Raw genomic sequence first — 17,386 nt, forward strand, 5'->3', positions numbered from 1 at the left:
ATATGAAGGAGCTTCTGTTAGTCCCCCTGTGGAGATTAAACGTTGACATTTTAAATGTTACAATTATGTATTTTTTACTTAACTTTTAACCTCGTCCCCTGGCAAATTGCTACTACAGAGAGAGCTAGCTGGTGGATGTCACTACTTAGCTACCTTTTGAAATACTTTATTTCTGAACAAGATAGCCTACATATGGTAGTGGGAAGTTATGTAAATTAACAAGTTGTCACAACTGACTGTTTTGAACAAGCTGTTATGTTAACCTCTTAAGGATCAGACCCTTTTTTTCAATTTTTGCCTAAAATGACATCCCCAAATCTAACTGCCTGTAGTTCAGGACCTGAAGCAAGGATATGCATATTCTTGATACCATTTGAAAGGAAACACTTTGAAGTTTGTGGAAATTTGAAATTAATGTAGAACAATATAACACATTAGATCTGGTAAAAGATAATACAAACAAAAAAACATGTCTTTTTTTTGTTCCATCATCTTTGAAATGCAAGAGAAAGGCCACAATTTAATATAGCAGTTTAGGCGCAATTTAGATTCTGTGTGTGTGTGTGCAAAGTTTCAGATTGATCCAGTGAAGCATTGCAATACTGGACTATTTTGTATCAAGTCTTCCCAAATGTGCCAAATTGGTCAATTGATACATTTTCAAGTACATAACTATAGAGAACATACAAAAATGATATGGTAATACAAAATGTAAGTTTACACACTCCCAGGAATGTCATACATGATGGATCATTAGCTTATACACTAACTTTCACACATCTAGATGGCCGGGTGGGGTGGGTGGGGAGCCAGAGACAGCAGGGGTCAAACTGTAGAACCCAGTTCCTACAGTTGAATATAAAAATGGATTTTATCAAACAAAACTATGCTACATTTTATCTCTGGGACCCTTAGGATGACAAATCAGAGCAAGATTACTGAATGTAAGTACATGATTTACCTTCAGAGGTGAATGTATCAAACCAGTTGTTGTTGTGCACTCAAGCAATAGCATGGTATTTTTTCACTGTAATAGCTACAGTGCATTTAGATTAACAAGAATTTAAGCTTTCTGCCCATATAAGACATGTCTATGTCCTGGAAAGTTTGCTGTTACTTACAACAGTCATGCTAATCACATTAGTGCACATTAGCTCAACCGTCCCATATACGGGACACCGATCCCGTAGAGGTTAACACTATACAGGGGTGGTGATTAACAGTCTTTAGCAGCATAGCTGTGTGTCCCGTTGCCCATAAATATCAGTATAGGCTAACTGGAGTCCTGAAGAGCCGAGCTCTCTACATGTACCTACACCTTCACACTCTCCAGGACAGACTCATTCATTGACTGCAGCTCTTAACCTTTTCACTTCCTCGCTTCCCTGAACATTTCTTTAGTCATTGCTAACTTCATTTAACAGTGGATCGCTTATTTAGTGTCAGGGTTGGGCTCAATTCAGTTTTAAACTGTGAATTTCAGGAAGTAAATTCTGGAAGCCTATTGTTTCCTTTGAGGATATTTCAGCTACATTTTATAGCTCAAGAGTGATGAATAGCTAGGCTTACTTTTAGCACATTGCCCTTTTAATTGAACTTTGTGCAATGTTTTATCATGTAAAAAGTTTAGAGATTTTGCCCTGACATAAAAAAAAAAAGAACAGCACTATATATTTGTAAAATGTATTAGGCTATTACTGTGTAATAGAGTTGCTACAAAAACAAGTTGACAGATACCGTTAAGAGTTTACAGATTATTGGCTGCTGTGACAAGGTCGGGAAAATACCTGATACCTAGAGAGAGAGTGACAGAGGAGAGGTAGAGATAAAGATTTCACTGCAACGGAAACCACACAGACAGACAGAGAATGAATTATCACAGCGTTCGAATGGTTGTGTGTGTCTACTGTATGTATGTGTGTGTGCGTACATATATAGGATCTTATTTTGAACTATATTGTCACAGCAAAATAATCCTGCAGCAACAACATTTTAACATTTAGTCCATAATGTTGCTTGATCGGTGGTTAGGTTATTAGCTGGCCAAAAGTAGGCTACATGAAAAGTGCAATACTGTTAATATAACTGCGTGTTAGTGTGGGTTTTAAGTGAATTTATGTAAATCACAAAGTTCATCTGTATTTCCTGCATTGCAAGAAACTTCTCAGCAACGAAAGAGATCAAATTAAGATCCTACATCTGTGTGTGGTAAACTATTACCCCTCTATAGAAGGTTGTGTGTTAGTAGTGGAGATCCCGTCTGATCAGTTTCACTCACTGTCTGTCAGTTGGAAATGGACACCATTGAAGGGCGATTCAAATTCACTTAGCCAGCCCTACTGACTGTCATTGAATAAATTAATGAAGCATATTGACGGGTGCCAAATTACATGCCTTACTAACCGCCTGGGCAGTGTTGCTGTTCTGACGATAATGATTATGATGAATGTGTGTACTCTACATATATTACCCCCTTTGTGCCGATCTGTGGCATTCACTCCAGTTCAATTTGACTAGCACCCTATTCCCTTTTATAGTGCACTACTTTTGACCAGGGCTGTATATAGGGAATAGGGTGCCATTTGTGATGCATCTTATCCCTCTGCTGATGAATGAATCATGCAGAAATGGTCCATAATACCGCATCATCCATTTTTGAATCATCAGAACAGAATCTAGCACCACTGTATTGACTAATGGTCTCCACTGAACACAACTACAGTTGTAACACACTCATAAACTTCTGATTGATGACAAGCTGTTAAACTCAAAGCAAAGCTAGGCAAGATAGTCTTCAATTTAAGGATTCCTTAGTTTAAATAGTTTATGGAGTCCTGCGCAACACTTTTATAAGGGGTGCTGGGCTGTAGGAAACTTGTGTACCTTCCTTAGTTGAATCAGCAATGCTACTCTAGCCCTTTAGGCTGTCATCAAGGTTTTTTATTTGTTGCTTTCCTCAGAGTAGGCCTACATCATCTCAAGTCTCACCATACTTGGGCAACTTGTGGCATGGCCTGTGCTTACGCCACCCAATCCAATTAGCACAATTAATCACCTTACGGTCTTCATCATTTACCCACAAACACGGGGAATAATGCCATCTTTGACTATTTCGTCCAACACTTGAAGTATTAGGCAGTATCCAATTACTAGAGAATTTCTTCAGTAGACTTATGAAGGTTGAAACTAAGAGGACCTTTTTGTCAGTTTCGGCTGGCTGCAAAATAAAAGCTTTCTGTGTTTTAAAATATAAAGTTTGGCTGGCTACAACACAAACTGCAGGAATAGAAAACGTATTGCAAAGAAATGCCCTGTTCCAGTCCCTTGCAAAAAAGGCAATTAACACTTGAGGTGGAATAGACACTGGGGAAATGCCTGGGAATAACACCATAAATTGGTGCTAGCCAGGCAGTGTTTTAAAGTGTGCTATTAGGAATCAGTTACATTCAAAATGATGGAACGATTTCCTCTGAGGATTGTATGAACATTTCCCCATTTTAATAAAGAACATCGGCTTTGACACGATTTTACAGGCATCATTTGACAGTCAGCATTGACTGTGGAAATGAGTATAGAGTCCCAGTAAAGAATCCAATCAATGTTTGATTCTTCAGAATCCTCTCAGGCCCTCCTTCTCTGTGCCTCTGAGACTGTTCTGTTCCCCCATCTGACCAAAACATCAAACTAAAACACTGGTGTTCTTCTTGAAAATTTGTATTTGTTTGTTTTCTTCACAGAATTTACCTGAGGATATTCACCTTTTACGCTTTGAAGGAGGGGATTATCCAGAAAAGGAGGAAAGAGACACCAGCTTCCCTCTCTCCCAGAGACTTGAAAGACTTTCCTCGGCCTTGTGTGTGTGTGTGTGTATATAGTTTGGATGAGGTGAAGCTTTATTGCGGTGCCCTCAGAAGGTGCAGGGGAAAGGGTATGTACTGTAGGAGATGGAGAGAAGGAACGTAAGGATCGAAAGCTAGTGTCGGTCGGGGTGGAGAAAATAAGCACTGTGCTGCTTATCCTTTGTCTCTGTAAAGACTAAAGGAAGGAGAGAGAAGGAGGGAGTCTAATCTAGTGGCAGGGCCCAGTCCCGTAGTCACCAGCAACACTGGAAGAACAGCAGCCAGAGAACCTAGAAGGTGGGTAAGAAGAGGACCACAGAAAGAGAGGAGAGACGGGGACTGAAGGTGAACCGAAGGGTCGGAGGAGAGGACGGGGAGGAGGAGGAGGAGGCGCATCCCCATGGCGACAGACCCTGGAGAACCCACTGGGACGGAGGACTCCTCGGAGAAACCTGTTGGAACACGGGAGGAGGAGATGGAGCAGGAAGGCGGCAGGAGGGAGAGGACGCACAGCACCCCCTCCGACTTCCCCTCCTCCCAGACCCAGGAGAGGAGAACCGCAGAGGGAGGGGAGACAGGAGGCGGAAGGGGTGGAGGGCGTGGAGACACCAGGGACAGTAAGGAAGTGGAGACCCTGGTGGTTAGACCCATGTCTCACTCCACACCCTCGTCCCCGGCTGCAACTGCGGCAGCTTCAGGGTCAGGGGGTCACGGGCCAAGGCTGAGGAGAGAGAAGCGTTTCTTCAGGAAGAGTGTGGAGATCTGTGAGGAGGAGGACGATGTGGTAGCGGATCCCCCAGAGGTCTCCCACTCCGCCCCCCACCTGGACTCAGTCTTCACCCTCGGTGGGGCCCAGGCCGCTACCGCCGCCTCTACAGCCCTGGGACATGACACTGCTGACCACGACCCATCCAGCCTCAGCTCCACCCAGGACCCTGGGGCCAAGGACGCCCCCTCCTCCGCCCCACCCCAGACGGGGAAGGAGAGGGACAGGGAGCAGGAGGAGGAGGCAGAGATGAAGGCCGTGGCCACCTCGCCGGGAGGGAGGTTTCTGAAGTTTGACATTGAGCTGGGGAGGGGAGCCTTCAAGACCGTTTACAAAGGCCTAGACACTGAGACCTGGGTGGAGGTGGCCTGGTGCGAACTACAGGTGAGAATACTATACATTACTCTATGCATTACTCTAACCTCCCGAGTGGTGCAGTGGTCTAAGGCACTGCATCGCAGTGCTAGCTGTGCCACTAGAGATCCTGGTTCGAATCCAGGCTCTGTCGTAGCTGGCTGCGACCGGGAGACCCATGGGGTGGCGCACAATTGGCCCAGCGTCGTCCAGGGTAGGGGAGGGAATGGCCGGCAGGGGTGTAGCTCAGTTGGTAGAGCATGGCGTTTGCAACGCCAGGGTTGTGGGTTCGATTCCCAAGGGGGGCCAGTATGAAAAATAATGTATGCACTCACTAACTGTAAGTCGCTTTGGATAAGAGCGTCTGCTAAATGACTAAAATGTAAATGTAAAATGTATGCAGGTCATGCTACTGTATGTAGTAGCCTGGTGCGAACTACAGTACAGGTGAGAACAATTTACTACCCGTATTCTTTAGTTCTATCCATAGAATTACATATAGAACCAATAGAATAATATATAGGATCTCTATAGTTGTATCATAGGTTCTTGATTGCAGAAAATGGCTGTTACTGTCACGATCGTCTTGACGAGAAGGAGTAGACCAAGGCGCAGCGTGTGAAATGAACATGACTTTAATTGATAAAGCACAAAATACAAAACAAAAGACGACTCGTGAAGTCCACAGTAACAAAGACTGAACACGGAACAAAAACCCACAACCACAAGGTGAAAACACACAGTTTAAATATGGCTCCCAATCAGAGATAACGAGCCGACAGCTGACACTCGTTACCTCCGATTGGGAGTCATTGACCAAACCAAGAAAACACAACCAAAGACAACCAACCAAAACACAACAAAACGAACACACCCTGGCTCAACATACAAAGTCCCGGAGCCAGAGCGTGACAGTACCCCCCCCTAAAGGCGCGGACTGCGACCGCGCCTCAAAAACCCCAAACAGGGGAGGGCTGGGTGGGTGTTGCTCCTCGGAGGCGGCTCCGGCTCTGGGCTTGACCACCACCCTTCCTCAATCCCCCCGTAGCGCCCCCGGTCCGATCCGACCCAGCTGGTAGGATCTGGACTGACGACGCTGCACCCTGGCTTGGCGCGTGAGGCAGAAACGGACCGGACCTGGCTGACGATACGCACCCTAGGCTTGATGCGTGGAGCCGAACGGGCCTCACCAGGCTGACGACTTCGCATCCCTGGCTTGAGTGCGAGTAGCAGGAATGGGCTGGATCAGGCTGACGGCTCGCACCCTTGGCTTGGTGCGAGTAGCAGGGACGAGCTGAACCAGGCTGACGACTCGCACCCTTGGCTTGGTGCGAGTAGCAGGAACGGGCTGGACCAGGCCGACGACTCGTACCCCTGGCTTGGTGCGAGTAGCAGGAACGGGCTGGACCAGGCTGACGACTCGCACCCTTGGCTTGGTGCGAGTGGCAGGAACAGGCCGGGTCGGGCTGGCGACGCGCACCGTAGACTTGGTGCGGGTGGCAGGAACAGGCCGGACCGGGCTGGCGACGCCGCACCGTAGGTTTGGTGCGAGGAGCAGGAACAGGCCGGGCAGGGCTGTCGACGCACACCGTAGACTTGGTGCGTAGAGCAGGAACAGGCCGGGCAGGGCTGTCGACGCACACCGTAGACTTGATGCGTAGAGCAGGAACAGGCCGGGCAGGGCTGTCGACGCACACCGTAGACTTGGTGCGTAGAGCAGGAACAGGCCGGGCAGGGCTGTCGACGCACACCGTAGACTTGATGCGTAGAGCAGGAACAGGCCGGGCAGGGCTGTCGACGCACACCGTAGACTTGGTGCGTAGAGCAGGAACAGGCCGGGCAGGGCTGTCGACGCACACCGTGAGACTTGATGCGTAGAGCAGGAACAGGCCGGGCAGGGCTGTCGACGCACACCGTAGACTTGGTGCGTAGAGCAGGAACAGGCCGGGCAGGGCTGTCGACGCACACCGTAGACTTGGTGCGTAGAGCAGGAACAGGCCGGGCAGGGCTGTCGACGCACACCGTAGGTTCTGTGCGTGGAGCAGGAACAGGCCGGGCTGGGCTGGCGACGCACACCGTAGGCTTGATGCGAGAAGCAGGAACAGGCCGGGCTGGGCTGGCGACGTACACCGTAGGCTTAGTACGTGGAGCAGGAACCGGCCGGGCTGGACTGGCGACGCACACCGTGGGCTTGGTGCGTGGAGTAGGAACAGGCCGGTCCGTACTGGGAACACACACCACTGGCCTTAACTGGGGATCAGGAACGGGCCGGACCGGACTGGTAACACACATCAGTCTCTCACGCCGTGCCGCAACAACTTCCCTTCCTCCACTCGCCAATGGCTCCCGTAATCCGATAGCCTTCTCTCCACGTCTCCCTGTGGCAGCCTCCTGCTGCCCAGCCGCCTAAAGCCATGTGCCCCCAAAAACTTTTTGGGGTTGCCTCTCGTCCTTCCAACGATGACCCTGCTGACGCCGTTGCTCCTCTCTCGCCAGGGCCTTGATCTTCCCCCAAGGTCCCTTGCCCCCGAGCATGTCCTCCCAGGACCACGATTTGCCCACCTGGGCCATCGCCAGCCTCTCGATCTCCTTACCAGGCGCCTCCTCCCATGTCCAGTCTCTTTGCTCCTGGACACGCTGCTTGGTCCTTTTATGGTGGGTTTTTCTGTCACGATCGTCTTGACGAGAAGGAGTAGACCAAGGCGCAGCGTGTGAAATGAACATGACTTTAATTGATAAAGCACAAAATACAAAACAAAAGACGACTCGTGAAGTCCACAGTAACAAAGACTGAACACGGAACAAAAACCCACAACCACAAGGTGAAAATACAGTTTAAATATGGCTCCCAATCAGAGATAACGAGCCGACAGCTGACACTCGTTACCTCCGATTGGGAGTCATTGACCAAACCAAGAAAACACAACCAAAGACAACCAACCAAAACACAACAAAACGAACACACCCTGGCTCAACATACAAAGTCCCGGAGCCAGAGCGTGACAGTTACAGGTGTTTTAAAAAGACAAAATGATCCAGCTTCCCAAGGGGGACATAACCCCCCACCTTGCCAAACATCCTGGGAATGGTAATATTGTTGTTTTCACTGGGCTATTGAAAAAATATATAGTTATTAGTTTTGCATCGCGTTACACACTGACAGAGAGTTGCTTGACATAATGCAACATGACTCAAGTCAATTGAAGTCTTCCCTGGAGCTTCTCTTCTCTCTCCTCCCTGGGAAAATCTCAGCCTGTTGTCTGTTTGCTATTCAGACTGTGAGACTGACTCACTATAGCACATTGGAGACAGGTTCATCCTAAATGGCACCCTTTTCCCCTACATAGTCCACTCCTTTTGACTAGGGCCCTAATTTTGAGCAGAACTCTATGTGCCCTGGTCTAAACTGGTGCACGAAATAGGGAATAGGGTGCAATTTGGGATGAAGCCTGAGACTCACTGCAGCACATTGGAGACATAGACAAAGAAAGGGGGTGAGAAGAGGGGAAGGAAAGACAAGAGAGGAAGTAAATGAACTTTTTGTTGCACTCAGGTTGGGTTGAATGACAGAAGCAATGGGAGAAAAAAATGGGGCAACTGTACCCAGGAATATACACTACCGTTCAAAAGTTTGGGGTCACTTAGAAATGTCCTTGTTTTCCATGAAAACATACATGGAATGAGTTTGAATAGGAAATATAGCAAAATGCATAGGAAATGTAGTCATTGACAAGGTTAGAAATAATGATTTTTAAAATAAATAATAATTGTGTCCTTCAAACTTTGCTTTCGTCAAAGAATCCTCCATTTGCAGCAATTACAGCCTTGCAGACCTTTGGCATTCTAGTTGTCAATTTCTTGAGGTAATCTGAAGAGATTTCACCCCATGCTTCCTGAAGCACCTCCCACAAGTTAGATTGGCTGCTCCCACAACAGCTCAATAGGGTTGAGATCCGGTGACTGTGCTGGCCACTCCGTTATAGACAGAATACCAGCTGACTGCTTCCCTAAATAGTTATTGTATAGTTTGGAGCTGTGCTTTGGGTCATTTTCCTGTTGTAGGAGGAAATTGGCTCCAATCAAGCGCCGTCCACAGGGTATGGCATGGCGTTGCAAAATGGAGGGACAGCCTTCCTTCTTCAAGATCCCTTTTACCCTGTACAAATCTCCCACTTTATTACCACCAAAGCACCCCCAGACCATCACATTTCCTCCACCATGCTTGACAGATGGCATCAAGCACTCCTCCAGCATCTTTTCATTTGGTCTGCGTCTCACAAATGTTCTTCTTTGTGATCCGAACACCTCAAACTTCGATTCGCCTGTCCATAACACTTTTTTCCCAATCTTCCTCTGTCCCGTGTCTGTGTTCTTTTGCCCATCTTAATCTTTTCTTTTTATTGGCCAGTCTGAGATATGGCTTTTTCTTTGCAACTCTGCCTAGAAGGTCAGCATCCCGGAGTCGCCTCCTCACTGTTGACGTTGACTGGTGTTTTGCAGGTACTATTTAAAGTTGCCAGTTGAGGACCTGTGAGGCGTCTGTTTCTCAAACTAGACACTAATGTATGTAGTGTATAAATAATGCATAATGGTAAGGTACACTGTCTACGTCCCAAAATGGCACCCTATTCCCTACACAGTGCACTACTTTTGAACAGGGCCCTACACTGTAAAAATAAATCCTATTGTTTTCATGGTAACTTACTGTGTGTGTGTGTGTGTGTGTGTGTGTGTGTGTGTGTAGGTAGTGAAAGAGGTACAATATCCCTAATGAGAACAATCCTCACCAAGAGGCTGAGATTGAGATGAAGGATAAGGTGTAGCGAAAGAGGAACTGTAGCCTTGAGAATGACCATTGCCGTAGGGGACTCAGACTCTGTTAACTGCAATTTATTGGCACTGAAGGGGTGAAAACGTGACAAGCTAAATGTGGGATTATACCCTCATCTGAGCAAGGCTGAACCCTTTACACGGAGCAGCTTGTGATTTACTGACACTGTCAAGCAACAGGGAGCAACAACGTCAAATGGTTTGGGCTCAACTGGTGGGAGACACTTGGAAAAAGGAAGAAAATAAACTTGTCTCACTATATACTGTTCTCAGTCACAAAAGAGAAGCTGTGTGATTCGGCAGCTGATTTGTTTGGTGTCTTTGTGTGGAAAGGCTAGTAGGCTTTCCACATGGGTGGTCCCCGGGACCACCCATACACAAAAATGTATGCACGCATGACTGTAAGTCGCTTTGGATAAAAGCGTCTGCTAAATGGCTTATTATTATTATTATATTATAGTTTACCCTGGTCAGTCATGTGTTGGCTTTGGAGCTAATCTTTTGTAGCTAATGCTAAACAGCAGCCGTGTCCAATCTGTCTGCATCCCAAATGGCTCCCTGTGTTGTGCACTACTTTTGACCAGGGTCCATAGGGAATAAGGTGTCATTTGTGATACACACTGTGTTAGAGCCAGGGTGTAGGTTGAGTCAAGTACGTTTACATTTTCCTCATTGAAAAGCAATGAGGCAAATTGGCTGGAATTGGCATTTCAGTTTACTTCCTGAATTGAAATGGAATTGACCCTAACCCTGTGTTAGAGCACTGCTTGTAGGACTAACCACCTCAATTGTTCCCCTGCACCTTTCAGCTCTGTCCCCCTGTTTTAGAGCATCGCTTTTTAAAATCGTATTTTTATGCTTTATTCAGACAGTTTTGAAGTAGAGTGGAAGATAGATGAGCAGGGGAGACACAGTAGGAAGGGTGGGCACAAGGACGGTCTCCATGGGCGAAATACAGATATTTGATGTGCTATATGTTGCTATAAAATATGTTGCCAATTCTTGCACATTTTCTCAGAGAAAGTATATTTCAACACTTTCTAGGTCAAGCAAATTTGCGAACTGCTGAACTTGGAACCAATCAGAATTCCCGTACATACCCCTCGTGATAAAGGCAGCCGATGGTCTGCTTCTAAGATGTAAACACAGCCTCTGATCTGCTGTCTGTGTGTTAAGAGGAACTAACATTAGCTCCCAAAGACTGAATTATGCAGCATGCAATACCAATGGTCTTGATCATATGAAGAGCTAACTCCGTTGACCATTTAGCCAATTTATTGAAAGTTAACCAATGTTAGTTGACTAGCCTAGCCAACTAATACTGTAAATGTCAATGTGCCTAAAGCTAGTGTTTCATTCGCTATCTCTCAGTGAATTCAATTTTGCAGGGGCGCAACTTTCACTGGGGACGGGGGACATGTCTCCCACACATTTTGAAATTGCATTTTTGTCCCCACGAGTTTTATCATTGGAATGTGATACAAAACGAGGCAACGGTGTGCTTTAGGACCATGCAGACGCCGCCGAGCGGTTGGTTAGACTGTTTGGAGTGTTTATCCGACTGGATTAAAAAATATATATATATGTCCCCCCCACTTCTAAAACCAAAGTTGCGCCCCTGCAATATTTAATGATGTTTTGGCATGATTGTCTCATTTCAAGTAACTAGTTGCAGGCTTAGAGAAACGTTAAATCATATTATTTGCATAGAAACACAAATAAAAGCATGTAGTTAGAAAAAAATGTTTGTGTGTCATGTATGCTACAATGGAGGTTTAAAAACGACAGCTGCATATGCATATTAGTTAATACATATGGCATAGCCTACACATATACACAATATGGTATGTGGACACCCCGTCAAATTAGTGGATTTCGCTATTTCAGCCACACCCGTTGCTGACAAGTGTATAAAATCGAGCACACAGCCATGCAGTCTCCATAGACAAACATTTGAAGTAGAATGGCCCGTACTGAAGAGCTCAGCGACTTTCAACATAGCACCATCATAGGATGCCACCTATCCAACAAGTCAGTTCATCAAATTTCTGCCCTGCTAGAGCTGCCCCGGTCAACTGTAAGTGCTGTGTGAAATGGAAAGGTTTAGGAGCAACAACGGCTCAGTTGCGAAGTGGTAGGCCACACAAGCTCACAGAACGGGACCGCGACAGCTGAAGCACGCAGCTCGTAAAAATCGTCTGTCTTCGGTTGCAGCACTCACTACCGAGTTCCAAACTGCCTCTGGGAGCAACGTCAGCACAATAACTGTTCGTCGGGAGCTTCATGAAATGGGTTTCCATGGCCGAGCAGCCGCACACAAGCCTAAGATCACCATGTGCTCCAGCGTTGGCTGGAGTGGTGTAAAGCTCACCGCAATTGGACTCTGGAGCAGTGGAAACGCGTTCATTGGAGTGATGAATCACGCTTCAATGTCCCTGTGCACAAAGCGAGGTCCAAACAGAAAAGGTTTGTCGAGATCTGTGTGGAAGAACTTGACTGGCCTGCACAGGTCCCTGACCTCAACCCCATCAAACACCTTTGGGATGAATTGGAACGCCGACTATGAGCCAGGCCTAATCGCCCAACATCAGTGCCCGACCTCACTAATGCTCTTGTGGCTGAATGGAAGCAAGTCCCCGCAGCAATGTTCCAACATCTAGTGGAAAGCGTTCCCAGAAGAGTGGAGGCTGTTATAGCAGCAAAGGGGGGACCAACTCCATATTAATGGCCATGATTTTGGAATGAAATGTTCGACGAGCATACTTTTGGCCATGTAGTGTAGCATACCTTGCAATACAATCTTCTCTAAAAACAGATGTACAATGTGCTCTGCAATAAGATGACTAGAGTTTATTTTGAAACCAGATGAGTTCTCAAATGGCAGCTGCCCAATACCATGGTGGGTATGCATAATGTTTGATGCATTAGAATATAAGGTATGGAGAATGATAAAGAGCCTGTAGGATTATAGAAAAAGCAGTTGGGAAATTAATGTCTGAGTTTCAAATACTAAATGTTCAGTGAATGTGAGTGTATTTATGTGGTTTGAATTATTAACTTTCCTACTAACGTTCTCAAAGTTGACTGTGCCAATATCTTGTCAATCCATTAATTATTCTACTAACTATTACTGAGTGTGAGACATGGTTCCATAATGTACGTTTCATGCATATACATTCGAACACTACAGGAAACGGAGGGGCACGCACACCCCCATCCACATTGATGGGGAAAGTAGTGGAGTGGGTCGAGAGCTTGAAGTTCCTTGGTGTCCACATTACTAAGGAATTAACATTGTCCACACACACCCAAACAGTTGTGAAGAGGGCACGACAGCGCCTCGTCCCCCTCAGGAGGCTGAAAAGATTTGGCATCACCGCTTGGTACGGCAACAGCAAGGCACCCAACTGCAAGGAGCTACAGAGGGTGGTGAGTACGGCTCAGTACATCACTGGGACCGAGCTCCCTGCCATCCAGGACCACTATATCAGACTGTGTCAGAGGAAGGCCTTAAAAATTGTCAGACCACACAAGCCATAGACTGTTCTCTGTTCTCAGTGCACCAAGTCTGGAACCACCAGGACCCAGAACAGCTTCTACCCCCAAGCCATAAGACTGCTAAACAAGACTGCTAAATAGCTAATCAAATGGCTTCCAGCTGCTGCTACTGTCTATTATCTATCATGTTTCCTAGTCACTTTAACCCTACCTATATGTACATAGCTACCTCAATTACCTCGTACCCCTGCACGTCGACTCGGTACTGGTTCTCCCTGTATATAGCCATGTTATTTTTCACTGTGTATTTATTCCTCATGTCACTTTGTATTTTTTATTAAAACATTTTTATCTTAACTCTGCATTGTTGAAAAATTACCTTTTTAAGTAAGCATTTCACTGTTAGTCTACACCTGTTGTTTACGAAGCATGTGACAAATAACATTTTATTTTATTTGAACAAATGACACCATCACAAATAATGTTTCACCATTAATTGAGTACTGAGACAAATAGCAAATGTGTCTCAGGTGGTATTTTAATTATCTAAATATAGTGTAACTAACCAATCAATGTACTGTATATCAGGTGCTGTGGAGGGCACAATATTACAATGTTGCAGTCCAGAAATGAGAACTTTACCATCTTAAAAAGTTAGATTACAAATAAATAAACAATACTTTACCTGATAGTAGTTTGTCGGATGGAGAGCTCTCAAGCTGTCAGCAGCTGTCTACTACTGTCAGGAATCTGATGTGGATGTGGTGTGGGAATCAAGTGCAGGACACAGAAGCTTCGTCTAACCAGACTTTACTGACGACAACAAAATAACAAAACGGGCCTAAACAAACCCGGAGGCGAACAATTACGCAAAAGTGCGTAAAACACCAAAATACCGACTGCGCACGAAACAACAGTGCGACGGTCCGAAACTAGCGAATGGCAAAAAGGACAGCACCAACAGACAGGCGGAACAATTACACACAACACATGACTAACAAATGGAAAACTTATAGGATACATAATTAACACTAACAGGGAACAGGTGTACAAAGAAGACAAAACCAAACAAACATCAATAACATACAACGGTGGCAGCTAGTACTCCGGGGACGACGACCGCCGAAGCCTGCCCGAGCAAGGAGAAGGAGCAGCCTCGGCCGAAACCGTGACAACTACCTTAGGTACGGGATAACCTGAATGGCAGATGTGATCAACAGAGATAGTACACAAGTTTTGATTGGTTTACAGTTTAGTACTCGGCGGCGTGCAATCATTATTTTTGTTGCAAGAATTGAAATTGCCAGGAAACGGAAATGTGTTCAGAAGAAATAAAGATACACAATATGTAAAAACCAGCCCCTCCCTCGACATAGATCGATCATCTCGAAAACTAAAGCCGATAGCTTGCTATGGCCCACCACCTACATTAGACCACTAGACCATAGGCTCTGCACCACTGCTTGTAGGACTAACCACCTCCACCACAATATCCCTCAGCTTTTCAGCTCTGTCCCTACTGCTCTTACCATAAATCAGTCCCACTAACCGACCGCTCTGATTTAGATCACTTACCACTCCAACTAGTCCCATCATCAAAGGCAGCCAGCAGCAGCCAGCCATACCAAAGGATTTAGGCCAGCCAGAAATCCTCGACCAGAGACTTACTGTGGCAGTTAAAATAGTCTGTTTTCATATACAAAGGAAGCATTGCTAGTGTTGTACCACTACACGGCCAAACGTATGTGGACACCCCATCAAATTAGTGGATCCAGCTATTTCAGCCACACCCGTTGCTGACCGGTGTATAAAATCGAGCACACAGCCTTGCGATCTCCATAGACAAACATTGGCAGTATATGGCCCGTACTGAAGAGCTCAGTGACTTTCAACGTGGCACCGTCATAGGATGCAACCTTTCCAACAAGTCAGTTCATCAAATTTCTGCCCTGCTAGAGCTGCCCCGGTCAACTAATTGCTGTTATTGTGAAGTGGAAACATCTAGGAGCAACAACGGCTCAGCCGTGAAGTGGTAGGCCACACAAGCTCACAGAACGGGACTGCCGAGTGCTGAAGCACGGAGTAGTCTGTCCTTGGATGCTACACTTACTACTGAGTTCCAAACTGCCTCTGGAAGCAACGTCAGCACAATCATTGTTTGTAGGGAGATTCATGAAATGGGTTTCCATGGCCGAGCAGCCACATCACGCTTCACCCCAATGCATAGTGCCAGTTTGGTAGAGGAGGAATAATGGTCCGGGGCAGTTTTTCATGATTTGGCCTCTTAGTTCCAGTGAAGGGAAGTCTTAACGCTACAGCATACAATTACATTCTAGACGTTGACTGTGCCAAAATCTTGACAATCCATTAATTATTCTACTAACTATTACTGAGTGTGAGACATGGTTCCATAATGTACGTTTCATGCATATACATTCCAACACTACAGGAAACGGAGGGGCACGCACACCCCCATCCACATTGATGGGGCAAGTAGTGGAGTGGGTCGAGAGCTTCAAGTTCCTTGGTGTCCAACATCAGTGCCCGACCTCACTAATGCTTTTGTGGCTGAATGGAAGCAAGTCCCCGCAGCAATGCCCCTGATTTTGGAATGAGATGTTTGACTAGCAGGTGTCCACATACTTCTGGCCATGTAGTGTAATATGGTGGTAGTAACATGTTTATTGTACTACCAGGGAAGGAAACCTGCACTAGTATTGTATGTATTCTGCTTTGCCCCTTATCTCAAGTAATGAAAGCAGTGTTTTTTTTTAAATCTCACTCTAGGCCTATTCCAATTTATGAAAACTGTTGAGGGAGGGAGGGAGAGCGGGATGGAAGGATAGCATGGGTTGGAGAGGGGTTGGAAGGAGAAAGCATGGGAGATAGAGGGATAATAAGAGGTAGAATGACAAAGTTAGAGACTGATGAGCCAAAAAGAGGATTAACATGGCATTGCTCCCAGAGAGTGGCCGTGTGGCTAATACTAACCTAACACACACACACACACACACATCCTTGTCTGGTCACACACACACACACACAGATGGATCCACTGGCACATATAATACACTCACTATATCTCATGGCCTGCATTTCCTCGCTGCTGCTCCCTGGTCCTGTTAACTCTGTGTTACGTAAAGGAAAGGTGTTGATGATGGTGAGGTCGTTGACACAATAATATGTATACACAGCAGCAAACACACACACATTATGCATGTTGTACGTGAGACACACTCTAAATGAGCACCTGTCCTTACACCTACACAAAGAAGCACTCCAGAAACCGGGATTAGCTCTACTAATGCAGCTTGAAAGAATGAATGGGTGAGGGAAGTTCACAGTGGGGACACCGTCTCAGCCACAGCTTCTCACAGCCTCTCCTCTCCTCCTTCCTCTCCCTTCACCTCACACATTCCCTGCTAAAAGGGCAACGCTATATATCCCCCAGGCTAACATTTCAGCTTTCAGCTCTAATTTACCACATTCATTAGCTAAGAACATTCATCGGTGTGTGTGTGCGCGCAATTGTGTGTGTATGCCACTCTCTCTCCCCCCCCCTCTCTCTCGTTGTCTGTGAGAGTGAGTATACAGAGTGATCCAGGGAGTTAATTACAGTGGGTGCCTGTCAGGCGGGGACAAAAACCCTGCACAGACAGCACAACTAACTGGTCTGGGGCGGTCTGGGCTGGGGCAGGAACCCACACAAACCCACCCCAACCCTCTCCTGTCCTGTCAGCCCACTGAGCCCAGACCGGCCTAACCCAATCCAGCCCAAATCCACCCTGTGTGTGTTCGGGAATGTATTTGTGTCTGTGTGCAGTTGGTATCTATGCGCGTGTGTTGTGTGTGTGTGTGTGTGTGTGTGTGTGCGTGCGTGTTTGGAATGAGCTAGCCAACCAGGGGAGGGATGGCTGGATGGAGCTAGTCTAGCCTACAGAGTCTAGTGTAGCAGAACTAACCTGTCCAGGAATGACCGGTTCCGACCAGTCAGTGGATGGAACCGCATTTAGGTCCACTTTACTGCAGTAAAAGGTTGCTTAGTGCCGTTTTACCGCAGTAAAAGGTTGCTATGAGACAATTGTTAGGGATGTGGGAG

General features: G+C 46.3%; 1 protein-coding gene across 1 annotated transcript in view; it reads left to right on the plus strand.

Moving 5' to 3' along the window:
- LOC121545882 overlaps positions 1-17,386 on the plus strand; it is a 79,870-nt gene that overhangs the window by 18,584 nt on the left and 43,900 nt on the right. The window contains 1 exon segment of the mRNA XM_041856771.2: positions 3,738-4,989. Within this exon segment, the coding sequence (XP_041712705.2) occupies positions 4,240-4,989 (750 nt within the window). The 5' untranslated portion in view covers positions 3,738-4,239.

This window comes from Coregonus clupeaformis, chromosome 30 (assembly GCF_020615455.1).
Source record: "Coregonus clupeaformis isolate EN_2021a chromosome 30, ASM2061545v1, whole genome shotgun sequence".
NCBI classification, from domain to species: domain Eukaryota; kingdom Metazoa; phylum Chordata; class Actinopteri; order Salmoniformes; family Salmonidae; genus Coregonus; species Coregonus clupeaformis.